The sequence below is a fragment of the Gobius niger genome, assembly GCF_951799975.1.
Source record: "Gobius niger genome assembly, chromosome: 19".
Classification (NCBI taxonomy): Eukaryota; Metazoa; Chordata; class Actinopteri; order Gobiiformes; family Gobiidae; genus Gobius; species Gobius niger.
In genome coordinates, this window is record NC_136870.1 from 22,154,092 (window position 1) to 22,179,284 (window position 25,193).

At 42.3% G+C, this 25,193-nt stretch overlaps 1 protein-coding gene across 14 annotated transcripts in view; it reads right to left on the bottom strand.

Annotated features, from left to right (window-relative positions):
* The window catches only part of LOC306978558 (calcium/calmodulin-dependent protein kinase type II subunit gamma-like), a 99,365-nt gene that overhangs the window by 31,650 nt on the left and 42,522 nt on the right, over positions 1 to 25,193 (bottom strand). For all 14 annotated transcript variants that reach the window (XM_079577185.1, XM_079577183.1, XM_079577179.1 and 11 more), the window contains exons 4-12: positions 24,066 to 24,120; positions 23,786 to 23,851; positions 16,507 to 16,579; positions 10,751 to 10,853; positions 8,382 to 8,465; positions 7,805 to 7,899; positions 3,744 to 3,866; positions 3,381 to 3,464; positions 1,898 to 1,940 (exon numbers count right to left, since the gene is read on the bottom strand). In XM_079577185.1, coding sequence (XP_079433311.1) covers positions 1,898 to 1,940; positions 3,381 to 3,464; positions 3,744 to 3,866; positions 7,805 to 7,899; positions 8,382 to 8,465; positions 10,751 to 10,853; positions 16,507 to 16,579; positions 23,786 to 23,851; positions 24,066 to 24,120 — 726 coding nt within the window. The remainder of the gene's footprint in view (positions 1 to 1,897; positions 1,941 to 3,380; positions 3,465 to 3,743; positions 3,867 to 7,804; positions 7,900 to 8,381; positions 8,466 to 10,750; positions 10,854 to 16,506; positions 16,580 to 23,785; positions 23,852 to 24,065; positions 24,121 to 25,193) is intronic.

Sequence of the window (25,193 nt, forward strand, 5' to 3'; positions counted from 1 at the left end):
CTAGCCTAAACCTATTAGCATAACAAGCGCTTAGCCTAATTCATAGCCTGCTCGTTCAGGTTAGACATAGCTACTGTTAAAGCAACATGTAGGTAGATCATATTAGTACGCATTAGTCCAAACACAAACGAATTGAACACATTATTTTACTTTTAATATTAACTCTTGGAAAATAAAGTATGAGGTACCAAAAAAAGCCAAAGTAGCACAAAAAGTACCATATTCTGAGAACCACTTTCTGTAACATAAAGCAAGGCACTCGTTTACAACACGTCTCTGTAGCACTGAATTTCACAGACAAATGTGTAAATGTGTTTAGGCCTGTCACAATAACTACTACACCGACGTATAACTACTCTTTTCTTGTGCAAACAATGTATTGCCAGTCAGGTAGTTATGACTTTACTGCATTTGCTGCTGATTGGATCGAGCGCACCTCGTTTTAACCAATCACAGCCAAGTTTCGAAAGGTAGCTAAACAACAAAGCGATCATTTTGTTATTGCTAAATTGTAGGTATAAAGCAGCATTCTTTGAGTTTTTGATGCATTGAAAAAAGTGCTTGTTGTTATGGGCAAATGTAAACCCGCCTATACCACAATGACAGTGCCGCCGCCGCCCGATTGGTCCGAACCACAAGAGGATTTGTGGCAAATGTATCAGCTTGAGCTGATCCATTTTGTGGCGCAAGATTGATTGTAAAACATCTAAGTTATGGGTTAAGCCTATGTGCTCCTCCGGTATCTTATTTATTTACATTCCAATACAGAGAGGGACTGAGTTGGCTTAACCACAATAAATTCTCAGTGTAATGTTAAACCAAAGGAAATGTTTTATATTTACGACTCAATTTAGCATTTACATGTAGTAGTGACCTGAGAGTGACTTTCAGCTGTTGTTACTTCATAGACAAACAAACTTGCCATTTTTGGCCATGACATTCAATTCATAATCATTTACTTAGAACTCTATTTAGCAATACAGTAGAAATCACATTTAAGGAAAAGGAGATTTCAATTTGAAACTTTTGCTGTAGATTATAGATATAATCATAGGGAAAAAATATATTGCAAGTTTTCTAAGGCATTTCATGGGACTATACAGAGTTTAAAAATGTTAAAACTAAGTATTTTCCTCCCCCTACATGTTCCAGCCACGTCCTAATGTGAAGAATAAGCCCAGACCTGTTCACCACTCACTCAAAAAGGTGTTAATTCAGGTCCGAAGTGCCGTCATGCATGAGCTTAGTATAGAAGCTGCAGTTAGGAGTATGACCTGAGGTGGCAGTAGTGAGCATAAAATGACTTGCATCTAGTCCCTTTAACAATGGCCAAAATGTACAATTTTGTTGCTACGAGGAAATCTAAATACTTGTAGAATCATGTCTAAATTTGTGGTTTAATTTTGTTGAAATATTAGCTACACAGATTTTCTGAACATTTCTCTAATCAGGCAAGGATATTAAAAATCCTCAATGGGAAAAAATACTTCTCGTCTCGCTAGCGAACAAAAAAGGGTATGTTTTTGCCTTCTTTTTTCTCACTCCCGACACTAAAACTAAGACGTTAAGGGAGAAAACTAGCTTCAGCACCTCAACATTGACCACAGCATGAAAAATCAATGTTTTCACCTCCCGCGTCTCGCCTTAAATGTTGTTATCGTGACAGGCCTAGTTGTCAGCGGCAGCAGTAGCACACACTTCAACACGGTGGTGGTGGTTGTGTATAGTTCGGTGTTCCGGCGTGTGCGAGTGTGTGTGTGAGCGTGTGTGTGTGTGTGTGTGTGTGTAGAGGAGGGGGGGGGGGGGGTTGGGTCGGTTAGAGGAGGTGCGGAGGACTCTTATCCACTCTCCTTCCTCCTGTGTTGCGTTGGAGGCTCGGGGCCAAGGGCACACCCACCTGAGAAGTTTCTGGACACCAGCATTGTGGTGAGGATGGCTCCCTGGAGGAACAAAGAGAGGAGGAGGAGAGCAGTGAGAGAGAGACGACGAGGAGGAGGAGGGCAGGGAGAGAGAGAGAGCACGGTTTGATTTTATAACAGAAAAATTCAGCGATTCTACAAGAACGTGGCGCAGTTTGGATTGGATTAAAAGCTGGGGAGCGACTCCTTTCCTAGCGCTCGCAATCCTTCCCACACGTTGCGATTGTTCATGTGAATTGATTATGTGTTCATTTGCGGCGCTTTTAGAGCTTTGTGGACTGAAAGATGAATTCATTGTACAGATTTAGACTCTTCCGTGCAAGAGGATCAATAAAAATGTGCGACATTTAGATGCTTTTCACAAATGGTTGCTTATAAATGATTCTTTGGGTGAAGACATGTTGACTACAAGGAAATGTCGCCTTCTTTTCTCAGCAGCCAGTCAAATGTAACGCTCTTTTACGCTATTTTAATGCCTAAACACAATCTTTTCAATGCCACAGATGCATTGAAAAGAAAAACGCTTGACTTTTAATGCTTTCCAATACCTTGTGGAAACCCTGTTCAATGAGTCGGATTAAAATAGGTAAAAAAAATGCACTTTATTTTAAAGCAGTACTTAGTAACTCTTGCCCCTAGAGGCCATAAGCGCAACTGCAGGTGTTGTAGCAAGTTTCGATTTTTTAACTTATTAATTGTCTTGGAGAGTAAATACTACGCTGACAGAAAAGGCGAAGGGAGAGAGGGATATTGTGCATCCGATTATACAACGGAAATTAAAAAAATTCACTCAAACTTGGCTGTAAATACTGTTTAAAGTGATGCTTGCCCGCAGTTAGCTTTGCCTGTTAGCATATTAGCCTCTTCTTCGTGATTCTATTAGTGTGTATTGGTGGCTCCGGTCCAGTGGCAGTCAAGTTGCAAACATGGTTTTCTGGCCAGAGACACCAGGGGGAGATGAAAGACCCTCCAATCATCCCTTTAACACTTGTATTACCCCCACAGGGACTACGAAAAGGATTTATTAGCGTTACTTAGTACTGCTTTAATGTGTTTGCGGCTGAAATATGATAAATATGTGAGGAATTGTGTCCTGATATTTCCAGTAAAATCTTCCCTTGTGATTAGCAAAACAAACATGACGTCAAGCTGGGTTCGTTTCTTTGTAACATATTATGAAGTAACCGATTCAAGCAGCGGAGAAAAGCAAGAGGTACAACAACAACAAAAAAACATATCCAACTGTTAAAAGCAGCGACTGGATTAGTCCTGATTTAGTCTAGCTCACATGTTTTCAAAAGGCTCTTAATCAATTTACAAAAAAGAAAATTGTGGGTGGGCATGATTGCTCATACTATAAACTCCAGGAAAAAAAATAATAAACTGTGCTAATGGAAAACAAAATGAGTTGAGTCCAAACTACAGAGAGCAGTGGAAATGGCTCATACATAATAGACGTACCTTGAGTTTTCTGCGAGCGTTGAACTTGCGGAGACACTCCACGGTCTCCTGTCTGTGCATCATGGACGCCACTGTGGACCGGTGCTGCAGAGGGACAATGTTATAGAGTCTGTGTTAGTAATGGGAATGTAATGTATTTGCTTCTAATGCATGTGTGTTGCTACATGTTTGAGTCAGTTCATTATGATGAGATTGTGTGAAAAAACAAGTCATGTTTCTCATGCAGTGCCTCAAGTGTGCTGCCCTCCGTGATATCACATCCATGAATTTGGTCAAACTAGTGTGGAGTACCCGGGCCCGTGAGGACCACGAGTGCGTCTCGAGTTACTGAAGCCGCGGCTGCCGCTCTGGGGTGGTACTTACGCAGACCCACGGGTGCTTCAGCGCCTGCTCGGCTGTGATCCTTTTGGCCGGGTTTATGGTCAACATCTGGTTGATCAGGTTCTTGGCCTCAGGAGTCACCGTGTCCCACTCTGGAGAGGGAAACTGAAACGAAGAGGAGGCGGCTCACGTTAATGGAAGTCAAGCATTCAAGTCGCTCGGGGTTCTGTGGTCCGATTCCCAGCGGGGCCTTTCTCTGCGGAGTTTGAATATTCTCCCTGTGTCTGCGTAGTTTCCACTTAAAAACATTAGCGATGTGACGTTCATGGCTCTTTTAAAGTGAAAGGTGAAACTGGATCTCAATTGTGAAAACAGACAGATCTTTTTTTGTGTCAATTTTACCCAGAACTCCCTCGAACGAACACAAGAATCATCCCAACAATGGAGCAGGCGACACAAGATAAGATAAGATAAGATGAACCTTTATTGATCTCACAAAGGAGAAATTCACTTGTTACAGTCGGCTTTCAAGAAGATCACTCAGAGTTAATAAAGTGCAGCTGATACAGAGATTATTGCACAAGTGAAAGCTTTTTGCAGTCAAAGCAAAATGCATTTGTATCAATTACATGAACTTGTGGACAAGTTTTCTTACATTTCTAGGAAAATGACCCAGAAAAGTGACCCTGCAAGTGAAATGTGCCTATGAACTCATCCCTGTGAAGAATCGGGATGCTACAAATATGTTGGAAAAGACAGGAATGACTAATACTAATACTTTAGACTAGCGGTTCCCTTTTTCATAGTTTGTGATCACAAAATAATCCAGGTACAGGGCCTTTAATTATTTAGCCATATATAATAACACAGTAAGTAGAGTATGGATCAGTGTTTTTCACTAATAGGGAAGTCAACGATTGAGCCTCAATGTCCAAGAGCAGTTTTCCTATATAACATGATAAAACCTGCCTATTGATTGAACATATAAAATGAGCAGAGATAAAGCAAAGACAAAAGGTGATATTCTGCTTTGAATATAAAAATACTATTCCAGTTTCAGAATGTCTTTGCCGCCACAATCTCAGCAGATATCTGTGGGAACAACTGTGGCACAGACTGTTTTAAAAGTTTCTTTCTTATAAAACCCACAACTTTCTGATGACTTGGAGCCAATACAAAGACCTAATGTGAGCACAGATACAGATGATGGAGGCGCATAATCGCAATCAAATAAAAATCACAATTTGCATGATGCAATTAGCAAATAACATACGAGACTGCAATTCTGTCACCCACCTGAACCGAGCACATGTTTCACAGTTTGGCATTACCCAAATCTACAAGCTTCTTGAAAAAAAGCATAAAAAATAGAGGCAAAAAGTGTGCTGGAAAAGCAACAATAACACAATAAAACAAGCAACAAAAACAAAGGAAAAAAGTAACAAAAAAAAGCAATGAAAATGCTGGGTAATGCTGAACTGGAGAAAATGCGCTCAGTGAAAGCAGTACTAAGTAACTACTGCCCCTAGAGGCCATAAGCGCCACTGCAGGTGTTGTAGCATGTTGCTGTTTTTTACTCATTAATTGTCCGTGAGAGTAAATACTACGCTGACAGAAAAGACAAAGGGAGAGAGGGATATTGTACATCCAATTACACAATGAAGATAATTTTTTTCACTCAAACTTGGCTGTAAATACTACTTAAGTGGTGCTAGCCCGCTGTTAGCTTTCCCTGTTAGCCTGTTTGCTTCTTCTTTGTGATTCTATTAGTGTGTATTGGTGGCTCCGACCCGTAAGCAGGAAAGCTGCAATTGTGGTTTTCTGGCCAGATACACCAGGGGGAGATGAAAGACCCCCCAATCATCCCATTAACACTTGTATTATCCCCAGAGGGACTACGGAAAGGATTAATCAAGGTAAACAAGTTACTTGTACTTGTACTTGAACAAGTACTGCTTTAAGGTGGGGGGGGGGGGGTAAAAGGTTAATGTGGTCTTTTCACATTCAAACTTGCTAATCCTGTAGTTTAGACCTCAACAAAGAGGTTCTGAAATGCCTGTGATTGTGGTAATAGTTTAAGCAGTTCATATTTCCCTATTCTCTTGTATTGTATTGCTCCTGAACGTGCTTCAAATGCCGAACAGAATGATGATTTCCAAACATAAATCCCAAACAAATTCGCAATCTCAGCAAACAGCTCCCCTACTTTGACAAATAAGGACGTATCAACAGCACAGTCAGGGCCACACAAAACTTCTGAGGAAAAAAAAAACACGAAATCTTGGCCCGGCAGGCAGTGGACAGGAGGTCTATTTCATGTCTTCAAAAGTTTCATGTATTAAAAATGAATGAGGCCCAAATAGAGCTGGGGAGTTTTCCTGCTTTCTGTGGCGGCGAGCAGCAGAGAGGAGAGTCGATTACCAGAGATTGAGGCAGGACTATACCCTCCTCTGTCTGTCTCGCACGCACACAAACACACACACACACACACACAGCCCACTGCAATGCGTCAGGGAGCCTCCGATAGGATCAATAGCTTTGGACCAATTGGAGTCTATTAAACATTCAAAAAGTGCTTAGCAAAGGCCTGCACTGCACCCCTTTCACAAATACACACCTACTGCCACGGACTCGGGGAGAGACGGAGAGGGGGCAGAGGGAGGGGGCAGACGACGGAGAGCAAAGGGAGACAGTGAAAGAAAGAGGAGAAAGTCAGACAGGGAGAGACAGGGCATGGATAAGGAAAGAAAAAAACAACCTGTAGAGCCACATATTGTCATCACAGTTCAAAATGTAATCAAATGTTTACCTTCTTTGTGCATTGTGCAATAACGTACATGTGATGCAATAAAAATGTATGGCAACACTTAATGATGCGCACACTATTAAAGCATTTGTATATACTTATTTCATCATCTCTATAGCATTTACAAAGATTTCCTCATCATTTATAAGCAACTAAATAGCAGTTACCTTTATTGTTCGGACCATTAAAAAGTTTAGACCCTATAAGAGTACTTATACGCAACAAACACATCAGGGAGCTACTTATTCTTAGAAGCCACTCGTGTAACTCAGGATGTTCAGAATTAAAAGGAAATGCAAGTAAAATGTGAGTCATTAAGCGTGTGTGGAAATGTAGAAAGTATTTGGCGAGCTAGCCAGAAAAGGGCTAGCTCGCCAAAGCTGGAAGACAATGAGGCCAAACCATTACCATTTCTAGACTTAAGCTTCACATATAGGTTGTATGGAGGTGCAGCGGTTAGTGCTTGTGCTTCATGAAGGTCCTGGGTTCGATCCCCTGGCTAGACAAGTCCCTGCTGTGTGGAGTTGCTCTTTCTGTGTCTGCATAAGTTTCCTCTGGGTGCTCTGGTTTCCCCTACTGCTAAAACCATGCACAAACGGCCACGGTGAGTGAAAGTGGGGGTGTGGCGTGTTCACATGCATCAGTCCAACGTCCGATCAAACTGACAGATAAATCTAAAAAGGTTTAGGCGTCTAGGTGCAGATGTGCGAACAAACTAGCCTTTGACCCGTAAGAAGCAGTGGGCAGGGACCCATCTCCAGATGTGCAGCCAGGCTAATGTTCAGAATCAGGACTGACTTATTGTGCATGTTTTGGGGAGATGGAGGGACACCGGAGTGCTCAGAGGAAAACTATCCAGGCATGAGAAGAACATGCAAACTCCACACAGAAACCAGACACAGAGACAGCGAACGATGCTAGCACGGCATCCGTTTAGGAACTTATAAATGACACATCAATCAATCTATCTATCAATCATATTTACCAATGCACTACAAACTTCTTAATAGTGTGTCATTACCAAATTCATTACAGTATCCATTGAGAGTTTATCACGAAACGTGGCCCATTATTGCGAAAAACAGTTTTATCATCGCACAAAGAGGTGAAAGTTTAATTACATTTTGAACTGTTATTTCATAAAGCCATGCTGTTACAAAATGTGGCTCCACTGGAGGAGGAGAGATGGGAGAAGGGAGTGACAAAGAGTGGGGGGAAGCACAGAAAGCTGAAAATCAGAGAGAGAGAGAGGGAAATATAGAAAGTAAAAGAGACCGGGTGAGTGTTAAGGACTTACATCGTACGCCCCAGCCTTGATCTGCTGATACAATTTGTGCTGATCCTCGTCCCAGAACGGAGGGTATCCCACCAACAGGATGTACAGAATAACACCTGCCAGAGGGAACGGGGAACTGCATTAGGAATCAGGGGAACTGGTTTAAAATGGAGTGATACGGTTTAGTGAACATGTTCGGCAATATGACACTTTCTGAAACACGCCACTTCAGCCACCGCCCCACCCGCATAGTATGTGTAAAGTACATCAAAAATCTAACAGGATATTCTTCATCCAAACATTGTCAACATACTGTGCTTTTAGGCGTGTTTGTGGTCCCAAAAAGCTAGAGCTGCTACTATGTGTTGTGAGAGGTTCAAGGACCTGTCGCTGCCCTGTCTATTGATGATCTCTCTGTTTGAAGATGTAATATAGCCAATATTGAGCTAGGACTTTTGCCAACTTTTTCTAATGGGCATTCTGTAATGTCATTTTTAAGCTCAGCAGACGCTCAAACCTCCAGTATCGGTATCAGAAGCAAATAACCTGGACATGTAGAATAATACCTAGCTATAACCTGACAAGAGTTAAGACCTACCACAAGCCCAGATATCCACAGGTTTCCCATAAGGGTCTTTCCGTAAAACTTCTGGAGAGAGATACCCCGGTGTGCCGGCGAAACCTGAAAAAAAGAGGACACAATAAGCACTTAAAATAAGGCAGAAAACAGTTGCAGCCAGACTTTCCCAAATATTCTTTAAGGCGCCTTATGCTGTGACAGCCATGTGCAAACACTGATACTGTTTAAACAGGCAGCATAAAGCCACAAACACTACCTAGAATTATGCCGATTCATAAAAAAAAAAAAAAGTTTACACAAAAGTCAATTATTGCGTTCCCACATGAAAACGTCTGGAAAAAAAATAAACTTGATTTAGGTTTTCTCATTTATCTGAGGCCGCCTCGGGGGCCGCAGACTCCCAGGTTGAGCGGACCAATCTTGTGCGTTGAATTTTTAATGCGGGAAATGTTGACAGTTTTGTGAATGGCCTGAGTTATGTGCTAAAACAGATGACGGCAGCGCGGGCCATGAGCGTGTGAACATTAATCTCGCCGCCGCTGATGGAGACACAATGACCCAAGTGTGAACTGACTACGAGCCTCTTAAGCAACAACTGATAAAGAGGGCTATAGACGCAGAGTGGGCATGTCAGGGCTCAACACCAGCGCTGCAATGCCTCACATAATATGACCTAATGTTTATTATTGTTCAGACAGGTTTGATTCAGAGATGTGAAGTCATGAGAGAACTGCGATAGAATTGACACACAGCTGCAAATGTTTCTCTACTGTACTTTCATTTTATACTCAATAATAGGGATGAACTGCAAACTTTTTTACACCACCTTAAAGGAATAGGCCACTGTTTTTCCATACTGAGATATGTTCTTACCCAAGCTTAGATGAGTTGATGCGTACCTGTCTGGTCTTTATGCGTGCCCTTGGAAGAGCCTGGTCACTTCTACCTTCAACCCGATTGGAGCCATAGGAATACATTGGAAAAGGCCAAATGCTAACAACATCTTTGGTCGTTTTGAGGGCATGCACAGAGACCAGACAGGTATGTATCAACTCGTCTAAGCTCAGGGAAGAACATATCTCAGAATGGAAAAACGGTGAACTGTTCCTTTAACGTGGTGGAGGGGTTTGAGGGCCCTAGGAGGTTGGGGATCTAATGCCTTTGGTAGGATCTCTCATGGCAAACAGGTCTTCAGTCAGGGGTCTGCAACTTTCAACATCAAAGAAGCCACTTTGGTCAGTGTTTAATTCATAGTAAGTAAGACAAATGAGTGACTTAAAAAGAAAAATGACGTAACATCTTTGAAGCTATGCGGACTGTATGAAATATAAGCAGATCTGGATGGTCCTGCCTTGTAGCATTTCAACAAATCATTTGTCACAGCCTTCGTTCTGGAGCAGATTTTGACTCATTGTCACAAATATAAATACACATTATGGGTTCGCTTTTTTCATCAAAGCTCAAATGAGCCGAACCACAGGCTTTAACCCGGTACTTGCAAGGGTTAGGGGTAGGTTTATGATTTAAGTTGTGTTTCACTCACGCAGATCTCACACATAGCTTTAGAAACTAGAAAGTCACAGTGGCATATAGGCTGTAAACTCTCCTATCAATACGCTTTGAGATTTGTATATGAATAATTGTTGACCCGAACCCTAACCCTAAGGTAACAGGTTAAATGTGGCTCTTGACGTAGTGGTTGCCTACTCCAGTCCTGGATGATGAGTCAGACAGAGAGTGGTTAAGAAGCCCCTTGTAAGCGTCTGGTGCTGAGTCCGAAAGAGCGTCCTGGGCAACGGATTCGGGGAAGAAGGTGGATTGATGGCGTTTCCTCCACCATCATTTTGGCAGGACAGCACAACCCCCCGCCCTGTCAGGATGATTGCCTTTTATTACGCAGCGCTTATCACCGATCGTTAATACAAGCGGCTTCGCCTCTTTGCCAAATCTGTTCCAGCTATTCCATTAGAAACTCGTCTACTGTTTGAAATCCGGTCCGTGTTTCCTGTCATACTGGGCCAGCCCAATCCAGTACGTGTTTTGTTTTGGGCACAGTGCGCTTGGGTTTGGGAGTGGAAATTGGTTGGAAATTATTCTTACAATATTATACAGTATCACTTAAGTGCTTTAAGGCCATTAATGGAGTATAAAACTAAAATGTAGCACAAAAAAACAGTCAACCTTGGGGAAACCCTGTATGCTTTTTCATTTTGGGGTCATTAAACTTTTAAGGTGAGTCCCAAAGTGAGGGCATTAAACTTGTCTGCGGTGTATAATCATTTCTATCATTTCTCAGAACCGATGTTTTCTGACTGCGCGTAGGCACGTCGACTCATCCTCCGAGCGATTTGCAAATGTGTGTCAGTCTTCTTGCATATTTTTCTTACCAAACCAAGCCTGCTGGTCCCCTTGCACTTCGATAGCGAGGCCGAAGTCTGCCAGCTTCACGGCGGCGCCCTTCATCTTGCTCGCCAGCAGCAGGTTCTCAGGCTGAGAGACAGACAAGACGACAACAAACGGGAGCGGATTAGGGAGACGCGAGAGTGACCAGCGGCATGCGGCGTATTTGAAACAGCTTGGCGCGGGGGCGGAGGAAAGGTGTGAGGAGGAGAGGGGGAGGGGGGGAGGGAGGGAGGGAGAGAAGGAGAGAGAGGAGAGACGGAGAGGCAGGGAAAGAGAAGAGGAGAGAGAGGAGACAAAGAGAGGGAGGGAAGGAGAAGAGGAGAGAAAGTGTGGGAGGGAAAGAGAAGAGAGAGGGAGGGAAAGAGAATGGGAGAGAGAGAGAGAGAGGTAAAGAGCAGAGGAGAGAAAGAGTGGGAGGTAAAGAAGAGGAAAGAGAAGAGGAGAAAGGGAGGGAAGGAAGAAAAGAGAAGAGGAGAGAGGGAAGGAAAGAGAACAGGAGAGAGAGGGAGGGAGGGAAAGAGAGAGATGGGGATAGAGAGACAGGGAGGGAGAGAGCAGGAGAGAAAGAGTGGGAGGGAGGGAGAGAAAGAAAGAAGAGGAGAGAGAGCGAGGGAGGGAGGAAAAGGGAAGAGGAGAAAAATAGTGGGAGGGAAAGAGAAGAGGAGAGAGAGGGGAGAGATAAAGAAGAGGAGAGAGATAAAGAGCAAGAAAAAGGGAAAAGGAGAGAGAGAGAGTGATAGAGGGGAGAGGGAGATAGGGAGAGATGGGGAAAAAAGAGATAGGGAGAGAGAGAAAAAGAGAAAGGGCGAAAGGGTCAGAGAGATGGATATGGAGAGGGAGAAAGAGAGAGAGAGAAACAAAAATGAAAGAGGGATTGGGGAGAGAAAAAGGAAAGAGACCGGGAGAAAGGAATAAGGAAGAAAGGGGAAAGAGAGAGGGAGAAGAGGAAGCAGAGAGATAGAGGGAGAGAAGGGGAGATAGGGAGAAGGAAAAGAATGGGAGGGAGAAGGGGAGAGAGGTAAAGAGCGCAGAGGATGAGTGAAAAGCAGGAGAGAGAGAGAGAGAGGAGGGAGAGAGTAGGCAGGAGAGGAAAAAGCCTTGTATGGGCATGGGTCCGTAGCCATGGCAACCGTCCGGAGAGTCGTTTTTAAAGCAGCGGCGCCGCAAACTGCATGCTAAACGGGAAAGGGTACTTAGCGGAGGGGCGGCGTGTTGTTTGGGCAGGAGGACATAAAGGGCCGCAGTAAAAGCCCACTCAGAATGAAAGGCCAACAAATCAGAGCCGGTGCTGGAGCTAATAGTGCGTGTGTTTTTTTTTTTTCCACTAATGCCGCCCACTCACTCACACAGGAACATACGTGAGGGACAGGACGGCATGAAGGATGTTTCCACTCAGGCACAAGCGTCGGACGGCGACGCAAAGCCAAGGGGTTACACCATCAGGCACCATTCAAACAGGTTCATTACGCTATGCTAATGCTACACAAACAGAGCTGAGGATCGACAAGCGGAGCCTTCAGAGTCTTGACTAAGGATGCGCTATTTTATTTTTATTTTATTGATGGATTTATTTGGTTGGGACAGTGAACATACATGGGACTCATGCATGTAAACACGCCATGTTTGGGGACCCGATATCCATATCGCAAGAAGCCACAATCACTGAGGTCTTCCATGTGACTAAAATACATGTTTTTTGTTAACAGAGCATAAATAAAAAATGTATGTCAACTTTAAAATGTGCCAAAGTTCAGTTTGGGCCCTGATTTTCCATGTATTAGTACTTAGTTCTATCTCAGACTTGTTTTGGCCATGATTTGGTATTTTTTTGTGTCTCATTTTGATACAGTTGGATGATAAAAAGCTAATTTAGACTTCAGACTTTTTGTTCAGATTTAATAGAACACTGTGCATTGTCATTATGTGTAAAATAGCCGATCGCGATTGTTTGTGCATATAGTGCAGTCCTCGTCTTGGACAAAGGTGAGAAATATTGATTACTGTTAATTTTATATTATTTATCGAGGACAGCAAACAGTAAATGACGATACACAAGACTCATCCTGTAAACACACCAAATTTCCATTTTCTGACGTGCAAAGAAACTGGAAGCAAGTAAAGTGAAATTATACATGCCTTTCAGTCATGTGACCTTGTTGTTATGGCGGTCATTTTGAATACCGAAGTAGAATTATGCAGTACTACAGCGTGCAACAATATCTCTACTCAGGATGAAAATGAATGACAATTGATTGACAGTGGCATTTTAATGTACTCGTAATCATTGCTCAAGAAGATAACAGTAAAAACACGGCCTCAGAGACACGCGTTTATATGAAGAAACCAGTGAGTCAGTGTTTAAGCTGCTCAACACGCTAGAATGCTACCAGTTAGCATTTAGCTTCAACAGCTGTGACCTCTCCAAGAGAAAGCCCTGAACCACAAACATCTAGCCTTGGATAAAACATGTGACAGAGGTCAGAGCTGAGCTGTTACTGTAGTATTTCCTCAGTGCTCATAGACGTGAGCCACTGACAGTTGGTTGATGACAGTTGCTAACCAGTAGCATGCTAACGTCTGGAGCAGCTTAAACGCTGATGCAGACTGAGACTCTGTTGGCATAACAAACTGTAAAAATCACAGAGAAAGGTTTTCTGTTTCCTCTTTGATGTGTTAATTTAGTCTGAGGAGTGAAGCAGATCTTTACTAAATCCTGCCGTAGCTGTAGCTGCTACGTCTGTGCCACATTTGTTGGTTATATCAGCATCTCTGGGGCCGTGTTTTTACTCTTATCATTTTGAGAAATGATTACGAGTACATAAAAATGCCACTGTCAATCAGTTGTCTTTCATTTTCATCCAGAGTAAAGATATTGTTACATGTTGTAGTACTGCATGATTCTACTTTGGTATTCAAAGTGGCGGCCGGAACTACATATATATATAATTGGAAACGCATATATACACTGACCGAAGCTGGGTTTGAACTGCCAAACCTTGGACTAGCCTAGTGGGTAAACGCTCTGCAAATGAGCTGCTTGTTAGACACGTTGCTTGACGGGTGCGTCCCAAATCAATACCAAATCCTGAGATTTGTATTCACTCTGAAAACCATGCGATTCTTGTATTAGTTCAGCGGTCCACATCCCAGTCTTCTTCAAATGTTAATGCTCCTGGAGTTTAAAATGCATGTGGACTGAATCTTGATTTTTAAAGCACGAATTGCAAGTCAAACCGCGCTTCTTTCGTAAGACTTGAGCAATATAACGCAGAGAGATGAAATGCTTTACCTAATGCGGTCTTATTACATGCAAAATCTGTTATTAATTTCAGGCAAAGCTGCAGATGAATGTAGTTTGAAAGTTATACTGCAAAAATAGTCGCGCTCTGTCGATATTTTCTAATCTGATCAGCAGAATCCAATCTCAAGTTTGTGTTTTTCCATAATTGTGCCGCCCTATCCAGCACATACCCGACCCCAAGGTTGTGAACCCCTGTTTCAGATAGCCTAAACCCATAATGCGATGGCTCTACTTCAGTGATCAGCAGTATCTCTCCATCGCTCTCCTCTCCCTCTGTCGAATGTCGTCACTCGGGTTGCCCTGGCAACTCCCGAAGTCCATCAAACAACGCTCTCCGATCATTACGCAGCCAATTTGCCCCACTCCGAGCCTGCTGCGCTCGTACCATCAGTAATCCTCCAGTGCCTGCCTTTTTTTTTTTTCTTCTCTCTCTCTCTCTCTCTCTCTGTCGCCTTGCGTCATCAAACAGAGTCCCTACACGTGCCCATGACTCGACAATATTTCATACACGCACCACGTCAACAGCAAAGTCTTGAGTAAGGTCAAAGACAGAGCGCGAGCAACATGTAATGATTGGGATACTTGGGATAATTGATTCATGAGGAAAAACTACATTAAAAGCTACTTATTTCTACATAGACAAGACAATGGAGTTTTTTATGTCACAATTTCAGATGGAGAAACTCTAAAGGCAATTTACTGCCTTTGAAAGAAACAAAATGTAAATTACAACAAACATTCAGAAATAATAAGACATTTATTGAACGTTTTTGTTTTGTTGGGCCCACAAACAACGATATTTATGTTGTGGCTTGATTTCCTTTCAAATGACAACAATCGTGTTTGTGAGACCAAATGATATCACCAACTGGCACAATATCTGTAACGCAAGAAGCCACAGAATATAGATACAGACGGCGTCTCTCGAATCGCCCATATATGGTCATGTTTGAAAAGAGTTAAGGGGGAAAACAATTATGAGAAAAATCTAACCTTTCTCTAATTATTCAAAAACTACTTTAACAAATGCTGAATTATGAATCTAGTTTTCTACTACGTAAAGACACAAAGCCACGGAGAGGGGCAAAGTGGTTCAACAGCCCATAAATTAATTAAAAAACGGAGAATGCAAACATAATGCTACATGTTAGCATTGTGCTAATGCTAACACTAGCTAGCGCTAGCTACGACTGCTGTTTTTTTACTCTACGGAACAATCTGTTGTGAATAAAAATCCATATGGACCAGATTTAGACTTGACTTTATTTGTATTTGATAAACAAGTTTATATTTTGCCAGAAAATGGCTAAAAAGAGTGAAATATTGTGCTTCCCAAAAGATTCTGTTTTCCCTCTTGGCGAGGCCACGCCCCCTTCTATGACGCGATGGTGTCTGTGTATCTATTGCAAAATCACTTTCTTGATTTTCCAAATGTTGTTCCACTTTAGCTTTGTTTTGGTCCTGATTTTGTATTTTTCCAAGTCTTGTTTTGGCACTGAGTGATGATCTCTGTTTAAATGAATTGGAGCGTTATTTGTTGCATGAGTTTAGTAAAAAAAAAAATGTTTTTACTGCCACAAAAGTAAAAGATCTATGCATGTTTCCCCCTAATTAAATAGTGAAGTTTAAAGGGGCTAGATGCAAGTTGGCCATTTTATACTCACTACTGCCACCTCAGGTCATATGTGTAACTGCACCTTCTATATTAAGCTCGTGCATGACAGCACTTTGCAACAACTTTATGAGTGACAGTGCAGGATTTTAGAGACAGTTGTGGTGAACTGGTCTGGGCTCATTCTAGGGGGAGGAAAATACATCATTTTAACGTTGATAAACTCTGTATAGTCCCTTTAAAGGAATGCAGTTATTTGAACAGCAACATTTTTATGTAAAACTGAAAGAAAATTTACAGCAAATATCAGCACAAACCTACAGTGAAATGGACCACAGATTTTGTATTTTCACTGTCAATGAAGTCGAGCAGTGAAATAATAAAATAGATTTAATGCCTGGAAGTAAATTCAATGCTTTATCAAGACACTAAAACTGGACGTGTGCACATTTCTAAGTTACAACGTGTTTTTGGTTTAGGCTGCGTGCAAAAATCTGCAAATCTGAGCAAGCACCGAAGACCTCGGTGATTTTTGTGATCAACTAACGACAGTTCAGCGATATACTGTTCGACCGTACACTTGCCGCTGCCCTCCATCTTGAGTTCTGGACACCATCAAACTCTCCCACGTGAAAGCGACCAACAGGACATATACAAGGGACATGGTACCGCTCCAGAAAATAAATGCTGAGTAAAATAGAGAGATGAGAGGAGGAGGAGGAGGAGGAGGAGGAGGAGGAGGAGGAAGCGGCAGCCAGTCTGCGCGTTGCCACGGGAGACGGGGGAAAGAGGTGTGCGGTTGTCAACGGCAACGGGCATCCACTCACCTTGAGGTCTCTGTGCACAATATCATGCTGGTGGATATGATTGACACTCTCCAAGATCTGACTGATGCAGTGGCTACGGGAGAGAAAACCAAAGAGAGAGGAAGCTATTACCAAAGTACAAACAACATGATGACATTTTTCTTTTCTTTTTTTTCATTTTAGCATAACAAGTGTCTCGATGCAAGGGAAGCGTGGATTGCAGCGGATGAGGTGATGTAATAGTCTTTAAAGCGAGCTGGAGTTGAACTTTCACGAGGCACCCCACATTTTTTTGTAGGCTAAATGTTTGATATGTTTTGATGATAGAACTGAATGTTAATCTAAAAGAGCCATGGTGATAAATAATGCATGTAAAAGTGTCACTTTATCAAAGCACCTGACGAGTTTTCAAGCTTTTGAATAATAAAGTATATTCAATATTATGTAAAACACACGCTGATATACATAACAAGGTGCATACAGGTCACAGCAAGTGAAATTGAATGCTTTTTAATGCCATATAATGCCAAATTCGATTTTAGTGTATGCTAACAGTTAGCAAGTTGGCTAGTCCAGGAAACTTTTCACATTCGTTAGCCTGCTCCATGCATTTTTTCCTCTATCTTTATCCATCAAACATCCTATATTACAAACGATCCAGATGTTTTCAGCTGTTTTCAACTCATTGACCACATTTATGAGAGGTCAAAGCCTAGTTAGAAATCTCTAATCAATGCACAGGCCTTTTAAGGTTTTACTTTAGATAAAAATTGGCGTATGAAAGTGGCCTCTGAGCTAAATGCTAAATCACATTCATATTCAGCTTTTTGTGGGTTGGATCCAATGCCATCCAATGCCTACTAAACACCATCGTATAATATGTATAATGATGATGAAACAGACACCTTGCACAATTCAAACAGGTCCGGTAATCTGTTTGCTATTAGATGTATGCATCTTTAAAGGAACAGGCCACCGTTTTTCTATACTGAGATATGTTCTTACTTGAGCTTAGACGAGTTGATGCGTACCTGTCTGGTCTTTGTGCGTGCGCTCAACCATGCAAATAGACCTCTCCCAATGTATTCCTATAGCTCCAAACGGGGTGAAGTTAGACCAAACTCTTCCACGGGCACGCACAAAGACCAGACAGGTATGTATAAACTCGTCTAAGCTCAGGCAAGAACATATCTCAGTATGGATAAACGGGGGCCTGTTCCTTTAAGGTATTTTTAAGATATCTCTAAACCCCCTGTGTGCATTTCATCCCCTCATTCCATTAAACACAGGAAACGGGGGAACTTTCAAAATTCAAAACTCAAATCTGACAAACTTCTGAGCAACAAGTGCAATGTCAGTACAAAATGTCATTATTCTCAAGGACTTTTAGATTTCATGTTAGCAGGAATCAAATTTCAGACATTTATTCAATTCCTCACTCAGTTTTTTTTTTTGCACAAGCAACGTTTAACCTCTCTTTACATCAAGTACGACAAATAAAAAGACTATATCAGGCCTAAACTAGCCCTAAACTGCTGAAAAACACTGAACAATGTCTATTCCCATGAAATAAGAAAAAATAAAGTGTGATAGACCACCTGTATCTGCCCATGTACCACCATTTGACAAACATTGGAGTAGCTTTTGAGGACTTAAGAATAGCTGCAGCCATTATAACATATTGTCTTGAATGGACTAAAATGCGCATATTAACAATTGATTCTTTTGGTTAAGGTTGGTTATATGTAAACGTCCTCTGCATTCTCCTACAACCTGTCAGGAGCGACCATCTCCAGACCCCGAGCTATAGAAACACCTACTGGAGCGCTAAACTAATGTGCATGTTTTGGGTTGAACGGGGGGAACTTGCAAACTTCCAAACATGAAGCTCCACACGGTTAGTTTTCCCCCTCATATACTGTATTCGAAGCTGAAGGACAGTTTGCCAGATTGCTACGCCTTGTGACAAGGGGTCGAAGCGCCTTGCCCGGAGACACAACAGCAGCAGCAGCAGCAGCGGGCGCTTGAGGGCGACGTTCGAACCGCCTACGCAATCGCACAACCCACGCCACCGCCGCCGCTGCCTCCATACATCACATAAACCATCACAGCTGAGAAACGCTCATATTTACAACCTATTATTGCCTGTTTTGGTAAGTGAACGTGTCTTTAAACAAAAACAAAAAAAAACACCGCAGTATCTGGACAGTTTGATGAAGTACGGGAAGCCGAAAAAGCCGACATTATTTTTCGCGGCCCGGGAAGCGTTCAGACCGAGGCCGCGCTCCGTGATGGATATTTTACTATAGAACCTTTTAACAAATCCGTAATGAAAGTGTAGTTTAAAGAATCAATACAGCGAGTCTTGCGCGGGAGGCCTTAAAACCCAAAAGTCGATATCCCCCAATCCCAGGAGCGACTTCAATAACAGGCCCGCCGATTCTACTGCCACTAATACTATCGCCATTATATCTATATTGAGACCTCACAATGAGCTGCGAGGCACGGGAGTCAGGCAGGCGTCTCGTAAAGTGTTCCTACGAGAGTGACGTAAGACTGTCGGCCTACGCAATATTTATCATTCCTTCTATTGTGTCAACATCCAGGAAGAAGGTTACTGGGTCAAAGGTCTGCGGCGCGTTGGCTTCCAAGCCGAACGTGTTATGCAAAAAAAAAAAACGTGCCCTGCCCCCCTCAGGCGCTTTAGAGCGACAGGCCCCTTAATCCAATTGCGGGACGGGGTTGTTGTTAAGCCGCACGCCAGTCATAGATAACGGGGTGGGAGAGGGGGGTGTGCGAGAGGTTCCAGCGAAGTTTTATTGATCAGCTTTGTCGTGAAGAAGCAGTTGTTCGAGAAGATCGCCTCACATGCGGGTTTGGGCTGTTTTGAGACCGGCGTGGACAAAATATGGGCCGCAATCGTAGCTTTTTCAGAGGTCAAAGACATAATCCAGCAGACAGTGGAATGACTTAAGCAGATTTGTGGACATGTGAGGCGAGGCTGGCAGCTTAGCATAGGTGATAATGTTAAATAATCACTCACTTTGGAGGCTATACCCATTTTACCAAGCGTAGCTCATAAAATCGTCGCTTTTACAAAACAAATAATAACACAAGTTCGAGATAACATTCCACAACTATCGCTTTGTTGTGTTTTTATCATGTGAGAGGAAAAGGGGGGTGAAGGGCGGAAAGAAACATTCAACAAACATTTAAATATGTGCAGCAGCCTTAAAGGGACAGGCCACAGTTTTTACATAGTGAGATATTTTTATACCTGAGCTTAGATGAGTTGATGCGTACCTGTTTGGTCTTTGTCTGTCCCCGCGGAAGAGCGTGGCAGCTTCCAACTTCACCCCCGTTTGAAGCTATAGGAATATGCTAGGAGAGGCTAAATGCTAACAACATCCATGGTCTTTTTGCTTGACTGAGGGCACACAGTTCTTCCATACTGTGACATGTTCTTACCTGAGCTTAGACGAGTTGACCTGTGTGGCCTTTGTGCATGACGACCAAAGATGTTGTTAGCATTTGGCCTCTCCCATTATATTCCTATGGCTCCAAACGGGATGAAGTTAGAAGCGATCAAGCTCTTCCACGGGCACGCACAAAGACCAGACAGGTACGCATCAACTTGTCTAAGCTCAGGTAAGAACATATCACAGTATGGAAGAACAGTGTGCCCTCAGTCATGCAAAAAGACCAAAGATGTTGCTAGCATTTGGCCTATCCCAGCATATTCCTATAGCTCCAAACGGGGGTGAAGTTGGAAGCTACCACGGGAACACACAAAGACCAGACAGGTACGTATCAACTCGTCTAAGCTCAGGTAAGAACACATCACGGTATGTAAAAACAGTGGCCTGTTCCTTTACTGAACTAGTGGGTCCCAAATGCCACTTTAAATAAGCATCGGACCCGCAGACACAGCCATTTGTTATTGTATTTGTAACTTTAGGCTGTCAAACCTTTCAAATTCTTTTGAATGCAGCACATTATTATTATTTGGGGGCCCTGGGTAATCTTTGGACTTTGGGAACAGCTGCATGGACAACTACTAACTTTTAATTGCTCCTGGAAGCACTTTGCAGCATTGTTTCGACAAGTCATTACTGTTATAACTACATTTTTGTTATGCACACTGGTTGATGCGATCACTATGAGCTGATAAAAAAAGAGCCTCTATTAGAATAATCACTAAGACCAGAGCTCACTTGAAAGGCAACTTGAGCATTCATCAAATATATGAATCCATTTTAACACAGTTCCCAACTTTGCAACCAACTATTTACGCCTTTGACTCTTTGAAAACTGTCTCAATCTTCCTCCTCCTGAGAAACTCTTTTTGTGTGGGAAAAACAGTCGACTAGACATTAAAGCAGTGACAACCTGAAACCCAGTACATTACGACGTCCTAGTTCTGTCTTATATTATATAATTAAACATTTTCTTTACAAACTTGTCACAATGCCGCTTCACTGTGCCATAACGGGGACAATAACAGCTTAAAGACCTAAACTTGTTTCTTATGCAAAATCCTATTGCGACAAACTCTACTTTATATTCCTTCTTTGGCGCCCATCAAACAACAAAACGATCCACTTTGCGGCTCTGATGATAAATGAAAGAACAAGCAGATATTTTGACAAGAACGGCCAGGTATGCGTTCTCAATTTAGCCCAATAATTGTCTGAATAAATACCGGCGAACTGTCTCGGTGGTCGGATAGAACGGTGAAGCGAGGCTGAAGACAAAAGGCGACGGCGCGGCCTAATTGACTTGTTGACAGCGCCGATGCATTTCCTGACAGGAATAAGGATCGGCCAATCATATCCCGCTCTCTGCAGGAGGGGGGCTCTTACCAAAAGGACAGGATGTGCTCATAGATCTAGCGGGATTAGACTGTAGCTTTGGGGGAAGAGTAAAGAAAGCCAAGCACAATGAGCAGGTGTCAATCTAAAACAAAGCACCACAAGTTAGTTCAGGACTAAAACAGTAATACATGGACTTCGTAAAAGCCTGATGCAGACAGTTTGGTGTCGATTGCCAGAACAGATAAGCAGACTCAGCATACCAGACCAAAATCCTTACTCAAGAAGCAGTGAACATATTTTACATGAGCGTAACAGACGGCGGCCTTGTAAACGCCCATACATGGACATGTTCGAAGCAGCCAGCAGGGGAAAACAAAGCTGGGGGGAAAAACGTTCTCTCACTATTACTTTAACAAATGTTGAATTATGAAGATATTTTTGACCAAATAAAGATGCAGACACATGGAGAGGAGCGAAGTGGTTCAACAGCCCATAGATACAGACAGCATCTCATCATAGAAGGGGGCGTGGCTTCACCGAGGGGGAAAATAGAGTCTTTAGAGAAACACCATTTTTCACTCTTTTTAGCCATTTTTCTGGTAGAATATGAACTTATTCATCACATAAATAAAGCCAAGTGTAAATCCGGTCTATATGGATATTTTCTCTCAGCAGATTGTTCAGTAGAAGCGAAAAAAAGGCAGTTGTAGCTAACCGTTAGCATTGGCACGATGCTAACATGTGGCATCATGTTAGGATTGTCCGTTATTTATGTATTTATGAGCTGTTGAACCACTTTGCTCCTCTCCATGTCTTTGTATCTTTATTTATTAGAAAACTATATTCATAATTCAGCATTTGTTAAAGTAGTTTTTGAATAATTAGAGAAAGTTTAGATTTTTCTCCAAATTGTTTTCCCCCTTAACTGTTTTCAAACATGACCACATATCGGCGATTCCAGAGACGCCGTCTGCATCTATAAGAAATTACAATGCTAACCAGGAAGCTAGCGTTAGGTTCATGCTACATCTGCGCAATGAGCACCGTTTTTCCCATAGAAATCACAGAAAGGCCTTTAGCTATCAAATGAATAGGGCCCTATAATAACAAATGGTGAGGCATGTTTTCTTCTTTTCATGGCATTTATAAATGTGGTTTCTTTATCATTAACATATTATATAAGAGGATGTTTAGTGGCCATTTGATGTGTTTACGACCTCACAAAAAGCAAAAACTTGACTGACTTTGAGTTAGCATTTAGCTCAGAGGACACTTTTAGATGCTAATTTGTATCTTAAGTAAAATCACTAAAGATTTTTACGTTAATTAATGATTTCTCACTAGGCCTTGCCTTCACCTAAATGTGGTCGATGGGTTAACAACAGCTGAAAACATCTGGAAAGATCATAATTTGTGAGGTTTGAAAGCTAATGCTAACGGGTATAGGAAAAACACATTGAGCAGGCTAACGGCTCTAACTTGCTAACTTGTCTGCATACGTTAGGATGGAATGTTCTTCTCCAGTTATTTCTATGGTTTTTCGCTTCTACAGAACGATTTGCTGTGAAAAAACATCCATATGAACTTGATTTTGGCTCGACTATACTTGTGTGTGATAAATATGTTTATAGTCTGCCAGAAATCGGCTAAAAAGAGTGAAAACTTGTGATTCCCATGAGGTTTGCTTCCCCCTCGGGTAAGTCCCGCCCCCTTGTATGACACGTTGCCGTCTGTATCTACTGTATATTGTGATATTTTACACTGATACTGATCATGATTCATATTAATGAGTGTCATCATACATATTAATGAGGCTGCAGTGTTGCCAGGTCTTCCAAAAAAAAAACACAAAAAAAACTGCCAAACCCCGCAGACATACAGCGCGACCAGAATTTCCGATGTATTTTACTCAAATTACAGAGCCGCCGCGCTCCTCTGAGGACGCAGAGCCGCCCCCTCCTGCCTTTTTTTACAGGAAAAAAAGCCGAGAGATTTGAGGTTTTGTTGTTCAAAATTGGGTTTTAAACGAAGAATAAAGCTATGAATAGCACATTATACATGGAAAACAGCTCTGCCAAAAAAGACCTGACAGTTTCTTGCATCTGCGGAAACACGCAAAAAGGCTGCCCATTGTTGCAGGATCTATAGCGGATCTGGCAACCGTGCCCTAGGTGCTGCACTGCGGTGGCCCACTGCTCCTGACAGGTTGCAGAGGAATGCAGAGGGCATTATGGTAATTCCCTTAACCTTAACAAAACAAATGCACTTTTTTTCTAAAATCCTGCCCCTTCTCTCTATGGGAAGGTTTTAGAGGCTGTGTTCCCTCCAATAAACGGATATTGATTATTAAATTAGTTGACAATTGTTTTGATTATTGTGTCAAGGAGTATTATTGTGTGGAGATAGGATGAAATGGACACATGTTGATTTCACGAGGAAAACTGCAGCTGTGTTTTATTCTTCAACTGAAAATGGCCAGCACATACCTTGCATCGGCTTCACTGTAGTACTCCCTGGCTACGATGTCTTCAAAAAGCTCTCCGCCCGTCACCCTGGGACAAATCAAAGAGGGAGGGAGAGAGCAGAGAGGAGAGGAGAGGAGAGGGGGGGGAGGAAGTAGGACGGAGGAGACGTAGAAGGATGAGACAGGAGCGAGGGGGAAGAGGGAGAGAGGAGGGGAGGGATGATGTTAGCAAACAGCCAAAACCGCAGTCACGATCCGAAGCAAAATGTCAAAAAGTGTGCGCGCGACGAGGCAATACTCACAGGTCAAAGACTAGGTAGTGAAAGCCCTCCTCTGAAATGCTGTCATGGAGTCGCACTGTGACAAGACGAGGAGAAAGAGGGTTAGAGAGGAGAATGCACCATAAAGAACACGCAGTAAGTCAAATCTACTGCTTTCTAACGCCTACACATTATTAACAAACGCACAAAAATCTATCAGAAATTGAATCATGTTGGATATTTAAAAGAAAATTGGACACAATAGGAAGCTTTAGAGCAAAAAAAATTACAGCAAAACCTACAGATGAATGTGTTATAGATCATATGTTTGTGTAATCGAGTGAAATCTCTCAAATCTACAGACAGACAGACGGATGGATTTGCCAAGACAAATAGTAGATGAGATCCAACTGTGTGTCGTAGCTGAAGAGACTTCCCGACTAACATACACATCTCCAGTTGCCATTTATGGACCAAACCGGGACCAAACCTGAAGACTGGTCTGAACGCACTGGGCTGAATTTGGCCGACACGGAGACCAGATCTAGACTGATTTGCCGGTCTACGTGCAGCAACAATTGCCAAAAATCCATCTTGTTTATGAATAATTTGTTGCCGCTCTCAAACAGATTCTCGCCCCAAAGTGGGTCTTGTCCCTACTCTCTTTCAACATGTCGCCCACGAAAAACACGCAGAGGCCAATGCAAGCTGATGCGCTGTAGCTCTAGTAAATTTACTAATAATTATGCTGGAGGCACTTCCTGATGCAATGCCCTGTCAACGAGATGCTAATATGTTATTTCGTGGAAGTAGCTGTGTAAATAAAGTTACACAGAATGCAGACAGATGAAGCGATAGACGCACTATATTAAGTGTGGAAAACACTTAATATTAAGTGTGTAGAACACCCAATAGTGTTGAAAGCAGTAAAGCACTGATCCAGCTTTTTTGCTACCGATACTGATACTGGGGTTTGAGTATCAGCCGATATCTGATATTTACCAATACGAAGAGTCTTTCTTAAAAGTAGCTTTATCTGAGTGACAAATGTAATGGACTCTTTTCTCCATTTAAGATTAATAAAGACATATTTCATTGTCAGGATGAATCACAGATCAATCATCAGTTATATCTATTGATAAACTAATGGATAAACATTTAACAAGGATC